At 35.9% G+C, this 19,957-nt stretch overlaps 1 protein-coding gene across 1 annotated transcript in view; it reads right to left on the reverse strand.

Annotated features, from left to right (window-relative positions):
* LOC131573888 (phosphatidylinositol phosphatase PTPRQ-like) overlaps positions 1–19,957 on the reverse strand; it is a 121,870-nt gene that overhangs the window by 13,511 nt on the left and 88,402 nt on the right. The window contains exons 49-55 of the mRNA XM_058828235.1: positions 18,707–18,929; positions 18,118–18,191; positions 12,661–12,760; positions 11,765–11,893; positions 10,463–10,507; positions 4,245–4,271; positions 3,497–3,578 (exon numbers count right to left, since the gene is read on the reverse strand). Coding sequence (XP_058684218.1) covers positions 3,497–3,578; positions 4,245–4,271; positions 10,463–10,507; positions 11,765–11,893; positions 12,661–12,760; positions 18,118–18,191; positions 18,707–18,929 — 680 coding nt within the window. The remainder of the gene's footprint in view (positions 1–3,496; positions 3,579–4,244; positions 4,272–10,462; positions 10,508–11,764; positions 11,894–12,660; positions 12,761–18,117; positions 18,192–18,706; positions 18,930–19,957) is intronic.

The following is a 19,957-nucleotide window of genomic DNA, read 5'->3' on the forward strand; positions in this document are numbered from 1 at the left end:
CATGGGCTACTTCCAGAAGTTGGCCAGACAGCCTTACCATCAGGCTCAGGATTATGTCCTTTTGCCCAGGTATTTGAGACAGTCTGTCTTTTATGAATAAAGTTTAATGGGAATCTCCTAGCAAATAAATAAATAAGTAAATGAGAGGGGTAATGAAAAATGGAAAACCAGGTCTGTTTTATCACAGCGCTTTTCTTTCATTGTTAATTCAAATATTTTGTCAGCCTGGTGTGTAAAACACAGTTAAAGCTGGAGATGTTAAAATTCCTCTCATTCAGAAAGCCGAAACTCTCCCGCAAAGTTTCTGTCATTTAATATTTACATGAAGGAAGAACACACACAAAATGCCTATTTTGAATTTTGCAAGTGTTTTGGGCCATGGAATCCCGTATCATGTGAACTTTAACTTGTCTCATTTGCCTCACTCCTCTGAGTTTTAACTTGCCAGTTAACTACTGTAGAAGTAGCAGCATAATACAGCACTTTATAGTAGAGAGGAAATAGAGAAGCAGATATTGTTATTTTCATAATGAGACTTCCATAACTGAACAATGCTAAAAAGCCTTGTACCAATTCTCTGCATTAGTAGGGATTTCAGTCTTATCTATTATTTTTAGATGTGGGGAAAGACTATTTGTGTTCCCAGACTCAGTAACAACTTGTCACTGAAATCATATTTCTTTGCAAACTCAAAACTTTGAAATAAACAATTTGCATTTTATTTACTGTAGTACTTCTGTGACACTGGTGACACTTTGAAGGAATTTTTTTTTTATTATTCATGAGCAGAACTTATAAAAAACAAGTATTATACAAGCATTCCTGTTTTAGTAATTTGCCAGTTACTAGAAATCATAAGTTCCCAAATGTATTGAGAGATGCAGGAATCAGCTGAAAGGCTGGAAGGTTGAATAGCAGTGAGGTGACACCCATTATCATTTTACTTTGGGTCCCTGTGGCTTCTTTAAACGTGTCTTTTCTGACAAGAAATGGATCCAGGTCCCTTCTGAAGTCCCGATTCCCTTCTCATCACATTTACCCACAGGCCATGTTCACATGTGAACCGAGACTGACCCCTGAAGATGTCCCAGCACTGCAGTTTGGTCAGTCAAGAAAAGTAGATGAAACTGGGAATGTCCATGGATTACAAGAGTAAGTGAAATTACAAGAGTAAGGGAAGACTCACTCACATTTATGCTGGAAAACTCCAAACCATATTTGTTGTGCACAAGCTGCCTGTTATTATAAGTTATATTTATAATATAATAATAATATATTTAAATATAAATTATTATTGTAAATTATCCCTAGAATACTTTACCTACCAAAGCATATCTTGGAATTGTCCAGGAAGACTGCTAGGTGAAACAGTTCAAATACAACACAGGGAATATACTAGCAGTTTATCTGTGTAAATTATTATATTCTCATATTCTGTTCCCGGTAAACTTGAATTTACTCATCCAGAGACAGACTGAGAGAGCCCAAGCAAGCTCAGCACTATGCTTTTCATAGAACCATAGAACAGTTTGAGTTGGAAGGGACATTAACATAATTTAGTTTAACCCCATGTTGCCATGGGCAGGGACATCTTCCACTACATGTGACAGCTCAAAGCCCCATCCAGCCTAGCTTTGGACACTTCTAGGGATAGGACATTCACAGCTTCTGTGGCAGCCCATTCCATTGTTTCACCGCTTAGTTATGTGCTTCAGATACAGGTTTGCATCATGTTCAAGGGTTTATGCCTTGAGCTGATCTTTCCTACACACACTGAAAGACCCTCAAGTCATTTATGTAAAAGTAGAATTATGCATGTCGATAAAATCAGTGCAGATGATCTGCTTGCTTATTGGGTGCATTGCCTGTTCCTGAGAATTGCCATTACCAATGTAATTTCAAATATGTTGTCAATCCTATTTATCTGTTAAGACATGTGCTGCAAATAATATAGATACACTCAGATTGAGGGACTGAACCTACTTTGAAATTCTGCCTGCCCTTGGGACAAGATGTCTGGGAAGATATCACTACATTCTGAAACATGGAAGTTGAACCTCAGAGAGAAAAAAGACTGAAAACCTAAATGACATAAAACTGTCTATTATAGGTTGAGTACATAAATGGTTTTAAGGAGACCTCGGCTTCTTGTATTTCTCTAAATTTTAAGCAGATTGCAAAGATTTTAGTTTGATGAAACACTATTGTTTAAGACATTACAATGCTGTAAGGCTTAGCCAATGTGGGGCATGCCTAAAGAAAGTAATACTAAAGACTTTCTAGTAATGAATGTTAATATGTGAAAGTGTTATCGATAGTAAAACTTTTCATCTGTTCAGTCATGTATAGTCTAATCATTCTTGCTCAAGTGAAATAAACCTTCTGGTTTTAGGGAAAAAAAAATATTCTTACTTTATTGCTCTGAGAATTTTATGGTGCTTTTTATTATTAAATCCAGACCAATTTTACCTAATGAGCATAACAATAAAACCTGTAGGAAATACCATTAATCTTTATACACTTTTGTTAGTGTTCCCTTGGAAACTGAAATACTATAATCTAGCAAAAGAAAAGCCAGTTGTTAAGTCTTCATTTTTGTTAATCCAACTGTAAATTATTCATGGTAAATTTATAAATCCAAAATAATAAAGTCAGTGGACACTGACAAATTATTTTTGGGCAAATGACTGTATGTGTTAAGATAATGATGATAAAGATTCTGAAATAACAAGAAGTTATTGTTGAGGAAAAAATATGATAGCCATAAAATATTACTTAATTAAAATAGTGAAAACTTTAAGATTTAAATTTGAAACTATACATGCATTATATTATCTGTAATGTATATTTTGAGAATTAGGCTCTTTTCAGAAAGACAGGCTTGTTGTGTTCATCTGCTTATGTAAGGAAATGGAGGCTGTTCACATGGAAGCTATTCTCAAGAGCATAAGAAATATGACCTATAACTTGTAGAGGAACAAAAACCAAAGTACCACGTGCAAACCTTTGACTTTCTGCACCAAACTCTATGAAAGAAAAACATTTCTGAGTTTCACGGTAGTATGACTGAGACCTGAAAATTTTACCAAATGGACATTAACTCTGCTTTTGGAGTGATCATCACTCAGGAAAACAAACACATTTATAGCAGTTAAATATATGTATATATTTTAGAAAACTGTAAATAACTTGTTCCTAGGTAATCTACATATGCAACAATACATATGTAAAAGCATAAATATGGTGGTCTTGAAATGTTGGAGAATTAAGATCATCTCTGGCTGACACTAAGGTGAATAATTCTGACCAGGTTGTAGTATAGACTGCAGAATCCAAATCAGTGTACTGTTACTTTCTAAACAATCAACCTGGTAATTGGGTATTGATTATCAAGGCCAGAGTCCTTCATGGCCTTGTCTGCTTAAAATGGACATGAAATGTGACACATGAAACGACTGAAGGTCTTGCGATGTTGTGACAACTGCTAGCAACATACCGAAAATTCTTCCTGAAACTTTAGGTTGTTGTTTGTGCAAAGCTCTTCAACATGTTGTAAAAAGGATTTCTTGCTTATTGGCCTGAAGGTAAAGACAGAAGAATTAGAAACCCATAGGGAATATCTTTGTCATTCTTTTTATTTAACTGTAGTTTATTAATGAACAATATTTTCCACTTCAATGGAAATTGACGCTTAAAGGCAGAAAATTATGAATTGCTTACAGCATGATTATTTGATTTCTCTTTAATCACTTAAAAGAGAAACATTTCACCCCCTTGTTGTTCCTCCTCACAAAATGTTTAATGTTGCTAATGTTAACAGTACTAAACCTATGATTGTTTTTATAGGTAACAGCATTTCAAGGCAAGGTTTTGACATTAAAGTAAATTTGTAAACTTATTATTGCATTCTAAGGTACATAATATTTCTTTGTCAGACAGAAAACATTTTTACACATTGCAAGGTTTTAGACATATAAAATATTGCAGTGACCTCATTCTCATAATGACATGGTTTTTAAATCCTGAGGAGTTTAAATAACCCTGTATTACTTCCCAAGCTAAAACACAGACATGCAGGCTTCACCCCAGAGAGAGAGAAAGCATTTCTCCAGTTACCATGCAATTAGTCATGCTTTTATGATTTATACGCAGCTTGGAGATTTTTTTTCTAATAAACATAGAGGAGGGAACCACACATTGAGACTCACTGATGAACACAACATAAAAATCTTTAGTAAACTTACTTGATAGATTTTCTATAACTAAGTAACCTGAAACAGAGATTTTTGTTAAATGTAGCAAGCTGAGAGTTAACCAATATTGTGCAATTTAATAGGTTCTAGATTAAATATCATGTACTTAGAGATTGGTTTCCCTTATGGATTCAAACTCAGATACCTTGGGTGATTGTCTTTATAAGTTTTTATCTCAGGTATCAGCAGATATGTGTCACATAGTTACAGTCTCTATCATTTTCTTTAGATCACTTTACAGTGCTCTGGGCCCATATGGCCCTGGGAAACCCATGCTTGCTGCACACCACTACATACACATTGACAGGCTTCATTTTGCATTCTTTACCCAATATCATTCTTCCAAGTTCCATTTCAGAGCATCAGGGTAGGATCAACCTGACTAAACACAGGCACCTATTTCTTAGCTACTCTAGATTTCCTTTATAATCAATGAAGAAAAATAGCAGTAACTTCACCTCATTTGAAGCAGGTATCTAAAATGAGTCACAGATGAATCATGATACTGGTATGCCTCTACAGAAACCACAGCTGTGGTTGTTTTTCTAAAGATTTTAAAAATTAGTGTCCTGTTTTTATCTTCATTTCTCACATGTTCACGGCTATTTCTGTGTATGTCAATTTTAAAAACTGTGATACATATTAGGTGTCTCACAGCAGGTCTCATGAAGATGGTACAGGAGCATCTATACTCAGAGGACTTTCAGAAGGCCTTGAAACTTGGTCACAATTGCATTTCTAAATGGATTTAGAAACCAAATTTCAAGCACTCAGACTCAGAAAGCTTGTTTAAAGGACCAAGTTAAAAAGTTTGTAGTAATTCAATTTAAAAGGTAACCCATTCCTTCAAAAAACTCTAAGTACCCCTTTTATGTGTCTGTTTTTCCAAATATACATTCTTACAGAAAATATTACAAAAAGTATTCTATAATACAAATTTCTACTGTATTGCTGTAATAGTTTTTGTAGAAAAAGAAAAAATTGTTTTAAAAAGAGTTGGTTTATGAAATTATTCTTAATTATTAAATTTTTAACTGAGATGATAAAATGAGATTAATACAATTGTTGAATAATTTATTATTGAGCATCAGAGAAGTTAATTTCAAAGCTACTAAGGATGCCTTTGTGGTACATACCTTTTTAGAACAGTTATCCTAAAACAAAGCAAACTAGCTATGAAAACCTCACTGGATCAGTCTCACTGGAGTCACACGTATTCACAGAAATAAAGGGACTTACTAAGGACAGCTGAAGGACAGCTTCAGAGTGAAAAAGAGAGCAATAAGATAAGAAAGCATGCCACTCTATTTATTCAGAATGTTTAGACATGTAGCTTGTGCTTATTGTATCACATAAGTTTGTGTTATGTGGCACATGAAACTGCCTTCTAGTAATACTGGCAACATGATAGAACTAAAGTTTTCTAACAAACAAAGGATTTTTAATAGCTGTACCAAAGTACTGCACACAAATATATATTTGTCTTTGACTAGAACATAAAATTTTCCCAGGCTTTTTTTCAGGTAAAAATTATAAGTAGACTGAAGGGAAGTTACACTTCTTTTTTCTTTGAGTTCTCCTATCTTCACCACAGAACAACAGAAAAAAATCATGTCCCAGTTGACATTCCAGTAATTTTCCAAATACTCTCCTTTCAAATTTTTACCAGTGAGGGGCTTATTGCACATAATTTGCAGTAATAAAATGCAGTTTGGTTATTAGGGAATAAAAATTACTTCTGTGCTGTACATAAGCAATGCAGGTAGGCCATTTAGTGTTTCAGTGCTGAAGATACATGGATCCAATCATGTAAGTTTTTCTAAGCAAGGCATCTGAGGGTTGACACTTTAACCTATCTGTAGGAGTTTAAGATTTTTAGAACTACTGAACTGTCAGATTTCTGTTAGTAGCAAGTGCACACAGCAGTGGCTTGGTAGCTCAGAAAATAAGATGATTAAAGTGCTTAAAGGAAAGATAATGTCTAACTTGTCTAACTGTGGCAAAGATATTGGCTTTGTTGTGTAAGGATTTTCAGAAGGGATGAATTTTGTGTTCTCAGTAAAGACTTTCAGCAATTTTCTGTTTCAGCATCCTTAGGCTTAAAAAAATAGTAGTTTTTCTACATTTCTTGAATTGGAATACACAGTAATAATCTTACAGTGTTTTGTCCATGAACAAATACTCATCTATCTGTAATATGGTCCTCCACATTTCCCTGTGTTTTGTGTAAAACTTAAAAATATTAATATCAGTACATATTAATGATCACAACTTAGAATCGAGCCATGAAGTTGAAAATTTCCCTATTTCAGCTGGACCATTTCAGATTTCCACTTGTCTGGCTTTGAAATGAGGAAAGAAAAACATTCTTTAAGATAAAAAATGCTTTATAGCCTTAAATCTGATTTTCTTTTAAAACAGTGTATTGTTTCATGTGTGGACTTTTTTTGAAGACTATCAAAAATCTGAATCCAACTCAGATTACTTATGATAGAGCTAGAAAGAAGCCATTTATTTGTTTTGGCAGTGATAACTGAAGACATATTGTCACACAGACTCAGCTTTCTCTCTGGGTCAATCATCTGAAATCTACAGGGAATTAAAACTTCATCCAACCAGAAAACTACAGAAATTACTATGTAGGCAAAAGGCTTAACTCATAAGCACCACTCTCACTTCCTAGGACCAACAGAGGAACTAATTTTTAACAAGTTATTTGAGAGCAATATTAAGCTTAACCCTTCCTACATATTAAAGGCCTAAGGAAAGAGAACACATGGTCACTTCTTCCATTGTACCAGGACACAAAGATTTATAAACCTTGTTCACCTGGAACACAAACTTCAGGAAGCCTATTTTTGATAGCTGACTACTAAAGGGAAACTTGAAGAAAAAGGCAAGGCAGAAGCCATGCCTATCCCTACTCAAAGGAAGACAGGTCTGTCTACACAAGGAAAGTATCAGGCTGGTGTATAGAAATGTGTCTGCAAAATTGTTACCTCAAATATAGACACCTACTAAATGTATATAGGACAGATAAGATCAGACAATCATTTTTTATATAATACTTTTCCATAATCATTCTGATATTTGCAGGGCCTATATTAGCTGTAATACAGAAATATTTCTTCTGACCCCACTTTCTTTACAAGCTGTTTCACATAGAGTGGAAAAAAAAGCCTCAAATGATCAACCACAAGGTTCAATTTCTCAAGAAAAGATTTAAAAAAACCAGGCATCTAAATGGCTTTATCCTTGCTGTGGAAACCACTGCAAAATTAGGGTGCCAGAGAGGTTGTCTCCTAGGTAAGCACCTGAAACAGGGAAGAGCGGTATCTCCCCAAACCTGGTTCACACTGAAAATTTAGGGACAGAATTTATTCACAGAAGACTAGTGTCTGCTTTGAAGAGTGACTTGGCAAACCCTGTGCACCTGTTGTAAATAAGGCAAGTAATGAGAGCATCCAGTATATGTGTATTGAGTGTGCTTAATGAAACAGTGTTTAATCCAGTTCTGATTGATGGGTGTTATATGTTTTGAACAAGGTCGTTTTTTACTGTTGTCTCACCCCATCTCTACTGTCATGGAATGAAATGTATGTCCCAAACATTCAAAATTAACATTTTGGATTCATAAAGAACATCTCATTTTCCACTAAATCCAGTAGGACTTAACTCCCTGCATGCCCTCTGAAGCTACATCCAATTGATCAAATGCTTAACAAAGACTAGTTGAGCGTGAGTATGTATGTACTAGCTAGTATTAGTAATTTTAGCCACTGAAGTTTGTCAATAATGTCTTTGCGATTTTTAATTATGTTAAAAGACTACTACTGGAACTGGGATTTTCCTTTTATTTCCTGGTCAAAAAAAAAAAAAGTTACCCACAAAAAAGTTTCCAAGTTGTCCAAATAGAATGCTTGGCACTTTGAAATTTCTCTTTTCCTACTCAAATTAACTTTTGTAGTGCAAAATACTTCATATTAAAAAAAGTTATAAAAATGTGTAAAATATGTTTTGATTAACCTACACTGAACACTGGCTGAGCTTCAAGCTGTTGAATTTTTGATCTAAAATGATGAAAAGTATTTCTCATCATACTCATATAGAACAGAATTTTTTTTCTAATTTATTGTTTTTCTCATGAGATACCAGCTGCAAAAATTTTCTGAGAATACGAGCCAAGATCATAAGCCATGATCCACTAAGTATTAGAGAATGTCTGAAGAGACAATGGATGAAAGACAGGCAAGAAGGATCTCATGGAGCAGGCTAGAGCATTTTGATTCTGTGGATGAACTCTGTCAGATGCAAGTGTGTGCCTTTATTGATTTATAGTAGCTAAATAATATAATGTCAGAGTAGTGACAAAACCCCCTGTTTTCCAAAATACCCTCTTGAAATGAGCACTGAATAGGATGATTCCTATTCAGTGGAAGAGGGAATAGCTCTATATTGTTCTGTTTTCACCCAGGATTTTCACACAAACTACCCATTGCCCTTTCAGGGTAGGAAGCTGGACCAGATTTCAGTCGATTTATTGCTATCTGAAAAATACAAACATACCAGTCTGGTAAAGGGATCTGCCCATCTCTTCCCTCCTCATACACTTGCAAAAGCCACAAACTGAGACACAGCAAGCATTGCAAACACAGCTGAGACAGCTTCCTAAATGTGGCCAGTGTACACTGGGCAGATGTAGTGATGCCCATTCCAAATGCATGGGAAATTTGTGAAGGTTAGACTGGAGTCATCAACATTAAATACTAGAATTAAATATGCTAACATGTCACTGCTTTAACCACAAATCATGAGAATGACAGGGTCAACACAAGAACTGGGACTGGGATTGAGTTCAGCATAGCTTCTCCCCAGTGGTAACATGTACGAAAGTTCTTTCATGGTGCAACTGTGGAAGTCTAAAAACAGGAAATAAAAACATTTTAGTCATTAGGTTTTGCAGTAAGCTGCCTTGGGACATTCTGCCATGTTTCTGCCAGCTCCCTGATAGAACCCATCATTACCAGGAAGGATTAACTAAATTAAAGACAGCACTAAAGACACTTAAAATGTCCCTTTTGGCCATTGACTTTACCAGAACAGATTATTACACATAGTGAAAGGTTCTTTGAGGCTTAAAAACAAAACAAAAAAAAGCCAAAATAAACTAAAAAATTTTTAACAGATAAAGGACATCCTGCCCCTCATTACTATATGTATGTTATCTAGGAGAGTACCCTGGGACATTTTCTATCTTCCAGATGAAAAGATGTCATGAATTCTGTCCTGAGGAGCTCTCAGTTAGTGCCTGCTCTTCAACAGTTTGTCATAATGTTCAACAAAGGACCTGGCCAAGGAGCCTGCTGTAGCTTTAGTGCCACTACGGTTTGAAAAATAATGATCCAAAATTTTAACAGCTGAGTCCTGTACCTTACAGCAACAGAAGTAGAAAGTCTTTGCTTTTGGCCATTAAAGGACAGTTGGAAGGAGGGAAGAGAAAAAGACAGATGAAAGGACATGAAAAAATTGCAAACCAAAATGTGAGACTGACTCATTAAAATAAGAGTGATGTAACTAAAACTGCTGAAGCATTGCTCAGTAAAGGTCTTGCTGTGCATAAATCACATAATGAAGTGTACAGAAGTATGAAATATCATTGTTTTCAATTACTGTTTAGCATTTGAGACTGTAAGAATTAAAAATACACAAAACTTAGACAGAAAAGTGGCAGAATGGTATGTGCAAACCAACAAAGGATTTCACTGCATGGATATGTTGCTGATATTGTAGGGGCATAGTATGAAACAGCTACAGTGTGAGTACAAAAGACAGTTGAGGAAAAAAAGTAATTTCTCTGAAGTATATATATCATAACTTCCAAAAGAAAGAAACAGCAAGTTTCTTATAACATATTTACACTACCTTTGTTTCATATATCAGGGCTATATTGCCATAGTGTTTTATGATTTCCATTTAAAAATTACCCTGATTTATTTCAAAATAGTTGTGGAACTCCTATAACTCAACATTAGGGACTGAAAATAAAGCCAGTTTCACAATGAAGAATACTATTGTTTGTCATTAGAATATCTGCGAAGATTGACATTTCATTTTGATTAATTATATCATTCAATATAGTATGATAACACACAGGTTAAGAGAATAGAATGGAAAACACACCATGTCACTTCAAAAATACAAAAACTTACTGGATGACAAAAATCTCCTTGCGTCTAAAGAAAAATGAAGAGTATCTGGAAGTAAAATCCATTAACACTTTAGTACATAAACAACATTAGTACGATTCTTATTCAGCTAACAATGTGGAAACAAGGTAGTTTAGAAAATCCAACAGGATCACTTATCTGAGGCACAGTTACCACAGTGCACTGGCAGTGGTTCTGCCTTCAGAGGACTCTTTGCACTGTTATTAGCAGGTACTAAATTCTGATATCTGAACAAGTGCTCCACACAGGACATAGCCCAGCCCTTTTGGCAATGAGTTCCAGATGATTCCCAGTATGTTTTCTCATCTGTTACAAGCAGCCATTCTTGTGTGCTCTATTTTGAACAGGTTTGTGCATGCAATCAACTTACTCTGTACCACACACAGACATACACAAAAACCCCAGGTCAACAGCTACAACCTTTTATCTTTCAGCTATTCCTAGTCTGCAACAGTAGGATATTTGGCTACTAGGGCAAGACTATTTTAGGCTTCTCATCTTTAAGGAGGCTGCCTACCACAGTGTTTAATCTGTGACACAGCAGGGAAAATACAGGCAGGTGAAGAATGTTCACAAATATTTCTAACACAGTTGGATGTCACATATTATTGATAATCACCATTATATTTATTTGTTGAATAGTAAAAATATTTCTGACAGTCAAAAAGCAGTTCTCCTCATAAAAATCTGTGTCAAGATTTCTTGTCAGATACAAATTACGAATTGCTGCATGCACCTTAAATGAGTTGATGTTAGGACAGCCAGTGTGCTGAACTCCACAGAAACCCAGATGTTATGCCAATCCCCTTTTTTAAAAAAGACAAATGCTTTAAAAATGTCAATTAAACAATGACAGATTTGTTCTTGAGCTAGTTGATTTGTTCTTGAATGAGTTGATAGGGACTTCTAGGAGTCTGGCTTTTTCAGAAAGCTAGTGAAAATTTGCAGCCTACACAAAAAATCGGGCCATTAAAAAAAACTCAGAAAAAACTTTAGAAAAACAGAAATTCTGCATGTTTAAAATATGTAGCCCTTCTTTGGCTAACACAATTAAGCAGTGATTTGCACTTGGTTTTTTATCTTGTTGTAAAAAGAGCTTAAGATTAAGTGATTTTCTAAAAGCTAGTGAGAAGTGTCTTGAGGATGGAGGTCATTCTTTGAAAAAGGATCTCAGTGACCTGTGTAAATAAGAACAGCACAAACACTTCCAAACAAGCAAAGGTCAGAAAGGGGTCATGGCTACAGACCCTTTGGGCTACTGTTTTGCCTAAGTAGTACGCTTACCGTGTAAATCTCTCATCCTTCAGTTCCAGGTCTGCCACTGTGATCAGCTGATCCAGTTTGAATTTAGTGTCTATAATTTCAGCATCCCGTGGGGAGTATGTGCCTCCCTCTTTTTGTTTTTGCCGAATTCTAAATGGAAAGCAATAGTGAAAAATACACATGCAAAAGATATAAGGACACATATGTCAATACTTTGATTTGACAGGCTGAAACTGAAAAATGGTTGCCAGGAATCCTTCCTTGGCCTTTATTCTTGTCTCCCTTTTCACAGTGTAATTTGGTCAAATACTGAATTTACATTGTCTAAAATTCAGAAGAAAGAATCTATATGCTGTACTCTTTTAGTTTTCCTACAAAAATTCTTTGGTAATGCCCGAATAATCCAGCTGAGTAAGAAAAGAACTGATGAATGAGCAAACTAACATCAAGTGTGCAATACACAGCCTGCTTCTTTACATGGACATTTTGTTCACTATTTGAATTTAAACTCAATTTGTGTATTTAACTGATAAATTTATTAGGAAGACAGAAGATAGAATTGAGAGTATTTACTTCATACCTAGCTGGAGATAGTATCAGCCATCAAGATCACTACAACCAGCTGGCACTCTGATCTGTCAATACAGAAGTGGCTCTGAAAGGTTAAGAAAAGCTACAACTCTGATCTACCCTCTGGAGAAGTTGGATTCTCTTCTTCTATGGAGGTTACCTTCACTAGACTAAATTCTTTGTGATTCTCTCCCTAAAATTCTACATAAAAACAAATAAAAACCCAAACAAAAATCAAGACATTTTGAAAGTACAGATTAGTTCCACTTATAAGATTGTTTCAACTCTTCTTTAAACCATATTTGAGTGTTTTCAAACATGCTATGTCCAGGATACACAAATCTCACCTTGCAAAAGCATATACTGCAGCCACCAAAAGAACAGCTGAAATTATACACAAAGTAACAGCAAGGACAACTTCTACAGATCTTCCTGTCACTCCTTCACCTGCAACAGAAAGTGGTAAACTAATATATCACAGATTCTTCAGAACTTTTAAATTTCTGACAGTATGAAATTAGGGAATAATGAAAGACAGACCCTTTTAGTCTCTGTATAACTGCACCCATTTTATGTTGAAGAGCTGCTTCAGAAAGAAAAGTATAACAAAACCAGAAACAGTTTATGTAAGGGTTCCTAAGCATTGCTGATCTATCCAATACATAATTTTAATACAGCTATATGTGCAGGTGTCACCTGGTGTTTTTTAGTTTAACCTGCTAAACAGATTAAGGTCAGTCTGTACTGCATTAACATCAGGCTGAACACTGGCCTGAGTTCAGCTCCTGCTGTCCCTGTGCAGGACTGCTCCAGCTCCTCAAGTGGAAAAGGAAGAGCACAACTCCAAAGCAATGAGACTTGCAGCTGCCACTTGCAAAATAAAACACGTTATTTTTAGAGTTATTCTAAGGTGCTGAAAGAACTGAACTTCCTGACTAATCTGCCTCACTGACCATTAACTCATGCTCCTGATTTATGTGAGAATTGGTGATATTGTTAGGAATAACCACCAGTAGGTCAAAAGTAATCATAAAGGCCGATATGATAGAAAAGTAAAGGTGTTGGTATTCTAATCAGTCCTTCCAGGTGAGAATGAAAGCTCATTCAGAAACTGATAAACTATTTTGATTAATAGTTTTCAGTTGTCTTTTCGAACTTCTTTAATTCTAAATTTCTGGGACTCATTTAGTTTCCCACCCTTCATGTAAACCTGTACCTAAAACAAAACTCATCTTCTTTTTCTCTTAGGCAACAGTGAAAATAAGAGAAGTGAGGGAACACTACTGCTGGTATTGTTCCCTTCTGTTGACATTCACCTCCACTTGCTAACTGTAGAATTTAGCTCCTGGAGAATTTAGCCTCAAGGAGAAGGAGAAAATGTACTGCTTCCTGCCATATGAAACTATTTCCCAAGGAACGGACAACATCCTCCCAGGGACACATTGGGAAATGCCATAGTCTTGGCATTGCAATTTTTGGATTTGAGAGTATATTGTCGATGGTCTGGACTGATGAACATAAGAATATGCAATTAAAATTCAAAATTATCCTGAATTACCTGAAGAAGTCACCTTAAAACTTCAGTTGGATGAAATGTTGTAAGAACAAATGTGTGGTTCTATATGTAGGCAGGAATAATCAGCTACAATAATACACAGCACAGGTAACAATAGGCTAGGAAGAAATTTATCAGAACTGTGAGATTATTGTAGGCTGACACCAACATGAATAATCAATATCAGGCCTATATGAAGTGACAGATGACAGAATTCAGTATAGTTTGAAAACACCTGAAACAATCTTTCCACTGCATTAGCAAAATTTTAAATGCAACACCGGACATTACAATGTAAGAAAATATTTAATCTCAGGTAAAGATAATAGAATAGAGAAGCAAGTACATACAAAAAATTTTAATGAGAAAATGAATGAAAAAGTCCTGCCACTCACTTTTCACTGTGATAGGGAATAAGTATTAGCAATGTGAAAGAACAGAAGAATATAAAAAAAACCCTCTACAAAAGTTCTATTTTGCACTGAACAGTGAAGTCTATGTTAAAATGTACAACTAACATTTGCAAGAAATGCAGATGTTATTAAACAAAACAGCTGTTAGAATGCCAACCAAAAATTAAAACCACCACATTTTTCTCATGCTTCTTTGCAACAGGGGAGGACTAAACATATCTCAGCAGACATGTCTGTAGAGATAATCATGGGCATGGGAAAGGAAACAATATCATGATGTGTAATTCTGAACTGCTGCACTCAATACAAGATGATAACAAACTGTAATAATAAAATACCATAAGGTCAGTTTCTATGCAAAAGACAGTGTTAGGAAACCCTATTTCTATTTTTTCCTGTCTCATCAGCTTTATATTTAACATGGAAAAGGTACATTTACACAGGACAAACAGTTGCCCTACAGTGATTTACCGAACTAGCCATCAGAGTTTACAAAAAGGTTACAAGCTGCCTTAATGTATCACAAGTTTAAACAGTATTTATCACTGTATCTTAATTATCTCATGGAAAAATGCTGACCTTTCATTGTAGCATGGACATTAACTTTGGAGTGAGAGTCATGGATTGTGAGGAAGAAACTCCACCTCTCCAGCTCGAGAGGAAGGTTGTGGTACATCAAATATGATTGGGTGGGTGCACCTATTAAAATGTATCCTTTACTATAATTTAAAAAACTACAGCAGCTGTATATTCCCATAACTTCTACTTCAGTGTTCCTCCCTAAAAAAAATTCTGTTATTTACAAGAGTATCTGACATGGCCCACAAAATGCTTTCTCAAAGTTTTCCATATTTTTTACTACTTCAAACATGTAGTATTAAATTGCACCAAAAGGTTACTTTGCTGATTTCCCAGATCAAAGGCCTTTTATATCAGTAGATTTAGAAACCTGAATAATGTAGGGTTTTTTTTAACTTTTATTAATTCAAATTAAGGGTTTAGCTAATAAAATGAAAGTATAATGTTGGAAACCCACAAATTTCAGAGATTATTACTAAAGAAGCTAACTGATTTAAAATCAAATTGCAATTTGGATTTCAGGCAGCATAAATTTCTCCTGAAGAGCAGCTGATGTTATGAGTGCAGTAGAAGTAATTGGGTTGCAGAGGTTTATAAAAGCTGATTTTTTGGCATTTTTTCTGAGATATATTTCTAGAGCAGGCTGGATGTTCCTATAACCAAGCATGTTCTATAAGGAAACTCTTGGGCAAAGTTCCTCTCAAGAGAGTGCTCTATCTTCAGGACCATTCAACTGCAGTACCTGCATCACTTGTGATATATCAGTTTGATGATTTCCCAGCACTTGTAAGAAAGCATGCAAAGAGCTTTGGATTAACTATTCCATGTAAAATGGAATTACTCTGAAATTTAGAAGCTCTGAAATTTAGAAGCTAAGATCAGACAAAAGTATGTTGTAGCCTGGCCTTAAAAAGCAGTGCTTTATGTTAAAGTTTAGCACAGAAGGCATTAGATGGGTATGAGGAGACATGGATATCTGAGGAATTTATCCCTGTTTTGGTTTTATCACTATTATATTTTATTCAGCATACAAACACGTCTTGCTTATTTATTGTGTACAAGGTGGAAAATGTTACCAGTTTTCAGTAACAATACATAAGGCAATGAATTACAATATCCACCTGCCATTAAGTATTGCAGATTTTTCTGTTAGAAAGGAGAAAATTGCCCTCAGGACTGGATACAGTTGGACTCATTTCCAGTAAATTTTTTTCCCTGATTGGACACGTTATCTTTCCCTTACTGGGAAAAATATTTCCTTCATTTGCTTAAAAGTTTTAAGCTCAGAACATATAAAGACAACTTTTATGTTGCACTGTCCAAAGCATTCTGGGCTGGAGAAATAGAGCCAGATCCTTTCAGAATATTCAGGTAGTGAATTAGCATTTCAGGGTCTTCAGTATCAGATCATGTAACAAATTCCTAAAATGGATTAGATGAATAAGGGATCTCATATCACAGGAGATGAATGCCAAATGAAAAATATGTGCCTACTAAAATTCTTCTGGGTACTCATCCAGTTGTCTTGATATACATTTTCAGAAAGTCAGGTCTAAAGCTTAGCTAAGTAAGTTTTTGACTTATAAATATATTAAAACAACTTACAGATTTTATTACAATCTGTTATAGGAGATATCATTCCAAATTTTGGGGTATATCAACATGGCCACGAAGGAATTATGTTTGATTTCAGACCAAATAACTCCTGGCTTATTGGCTAGTGACTTCAGTGACCAGATGGATTCTATTAGACAATAATAATTTATTAATTCATATGGAGCTTTGTCTATATCTGAAGGATGAAAGGGCTAAAGGGTCTTGCCCTTAGATGACCTGCCATTAAGCTCACTGGAATATAATCATAGAATCATTTAGGTTAGAAAAGACCTTTAAAATCATCAAGTACTGCTGCTAACCCAGCACTGCCAAGGCCACCACTAAATCCTATCCCTAAGCGCCACATCTACACATCTTTTAAATACCTCCAGGGACAGTGACTACCACTTTCCTGGGCAGCCTGTTCTAATGCTTAACACTTTTTCTGTGAAGAAATTTTTCCTTATAGCTGATCTAAACCTCTCCTGTCACTACATTTCCTCTTGTCCTATTGATTGTTACCTGGGAGAAGAGACTGACACCTATCTTGCCACAACCTCTATTCAGGTAGAGAGTTATAAGATCCCTCCTGAGCTTCCTTTCCTCCAGGCTAAATGACCCCAGCTCCCTCAGCTGCTCCTCACAGGACTTGTGCTCCAGACCCCTCATCAGCTCCATTGCCTTTCTCTGACACACTTCAGCCCCTCAATGTCTTCCAGTCATGGGACCAGAACCAGACAGGAATCAAGGTGTGCCCTCACCAGTGCCAAATACAAGGGGACAATCCCTGCCCTGCTCCTGCTGGCCACACCATTGTGACCCAGGCCAGGATGCCATTGGCCTTCTGGGCCACCTGGGCACTGCTGGCTCATGTTCAGCCACTGTCACCAGCACCCCCAGCTCCTTTATCCCTTGGGCAGTTTCCAGGCACTGTGTCCCCAGCCTGTAGCACTGCATGGGGTTGTTGTGACCCAAGTGCAGGACCCAGCACTCGGCCTTGTTGAACCTCATCCAGTTGGCCTCGGTCCATTGATCCAGCCTGTCCAGATCCCTCTGCAGGGCCTTCCTGACCTCCAGCAGATCAGCGCTCCTGCTGAACCTGGTGTTACCTGCAAACTGACTGAGGGTATCCTTGACCCCCTCAGCCAGGTCATCAACAGGAACATTAAAGAGGACTGGCCAAATACTGAGCCCTGGGGAACTCCACTAGGGACCAGCTGCCAGCTGGATGGAGCTCCATTCAACCACCATTCTTTGGGCACGGCCACCAAGCCTATTTGTCACGCAGCCAAGAGTATCCAGTACTAGTTCTACATCCACTACAGAAGGAAACAACACAAACAGAATAGCTACTGGCTATTGTTTGCCAAACAATGTGAACTATCTTGGCAACATTTTTATTGGTATACTTGAATCTCTGCAAACAAACTTTATCAATACTGCCTCTTCATTTAACAGTCCAGGCTCACATAGAATCTCTTGACAACCTCAAAAGGACATACAAGGCAATGGATAAATTTCTTCAGCCATTCTAGTTAAGCTACATCCAGCAAACACAGGGATTATTGACTTCATGGAAACCACAGTACTAAAAAGAGACATGGAATTGTGTAGACTCTTTAGAAATAGAGAAATACTTTAGTAAATTACAGTCTTCTTACCCAATGTTTTGACAGGGTCAGAATAGTCAGAATCAGTAAACTGCCCTTTAATGTTTGTTGCTCTGAACTTAAATCTGTGAAAGAAAACCAGGAAAATTAATGAAATAAAGTTTATGTGCCTTTTCTTAAATATGGTTTCATTTACAAACTAAAATAATATATTTAAGTTTAGTATAATATATTTAAAATCATTAATAACCTACAAAAGTGACATTGTGACAGATATCAAGAACTCAGTATCAAAATCATAAATGTATAAAAAACCCCAATGTGAATAACTTATCTTGAATTTGGATTTATTTCATTTAATAACTCAATAAGCATCATCTTTTGCTTGAAAAATTTTGTTAAAAATTTGTCTCCCATATCTATGCTCAGCCAAAAAAGTTAAAATTAGATCCATATGATGATCAGTTCAGTCTCCTCCTCTTCTAATTTAACTATATGTTATTACTTTTATATATATATATATATATATACAATATATTATTTTTTATATATTATTATTATTAACTATTTGAGTGATTACATAAATCTATATTGCACTTAAGTCTGTCTCTTGGACAAACATGGAGGCAAATGTACTTACAGGTACTGCTTTCTTGGTTTCAGTGGGCCATTACATATTTTGTCTTGACTGCCTGGTATCAGACATGTAGTATCAGCACCTATGACATATATCTCTTCTTTCCCACTCAGATCTTCTTTTCCTTCTATGCATGGTGGGTTTGGAAAGCCTTCATTTGTAAAGTATGGCCTTGGTCTGTTGAAGTAGGCATCATACCACTTGGTAACATTCCCATCATGCTGAGCTATTGTCAAAAAAAAGAAATAATAAATTAAATTTACATTCTAACCAGACTGCAATTAAAGAAGTTACATAGGAAGTTATTTTATAAGAGCTTAGCATGCCATTGGTGCAATTTACACAATTAAGTCTATAACTGTATTTGCACTTAAACCCAAATTTCCTTACTATCCATACTATCCATGTTTTGCTAACTCTGAGTAAGCCAATTAAATCACATCTAGAAAATTTGAGGGGCAATTTCACACAGCAGTTCTGCCTGTAGAGTATATTACTTGCCCAAGACACTCAGCTTTGAAACTGAGCATGGCTAGCTAGCAAAGCCAGTAAAAACTCTTAAATCTGAATACAGTCAGGTTTCATAAATTAAATTTCTAGATTTCCATATGTGGATGGTACTCAACAGCTCATGAGAAAAAATCTTCACAATGTTGCTTAGCATGGAATTTGTTTTTCTTCCAGTTTGAGAGAATTTTCACAGCAATAGCTATGAAGTAAATGGCATTAGGATTAGTGCTAAAATGCAAAATTCAGAAAAAGGTGAGACAAGGTGAGTTCACTTAATGTGCACACTTTATTTCTATACTTTGAAACAAAGTAAAATCTAAGGTATTTAAATACCTGGAGTTTGTCCTTCTTAGGTAAAGTAAGAACCATACAATGTCCAATCATAAAACTCCCACTCACATTGGTAAGCAATTACTTAAAAGGTTTCACAGCACAGTTCATGTGAGTAAATGTTCATCAGCCCATGCAAGGGAATAAACATTCTTACCCACAGTCTACAGAAGGGAATTATCTCTGCCCCCGTAATGAAATGGAAATATCAACTGCACATGGCTGCATTATTTTACAGGCAACACTAATAGCAACGGAAAAATAACCTTGCCAAACCCCAAAAGCTTCATCCTTATTTATACTCACAAATGTCAAATGTTGGGGTTTTTTCCAAGGAAACAGAAAATAAAGAACTATAGTGATAGAATTAGAGACTAAATAATATTGGTGGCTTCAAACAGCATGGAAGACACT

The sequence above is a fragment of the Poecile atricapillus genome, chromosome Z (genome assembly GCF_030490865.1).
Source record: "Poecile atricapillus isolate bPoeAtr1 chromosome Z, bPoeAtr1.hap1, whole genome shotgun sequence".
Lineage (NCBI taxonomy): Eukaryota > Metazoa > Chordata > Aves > Passeriformes > Paridae > Poecile > Poecile atricapillus.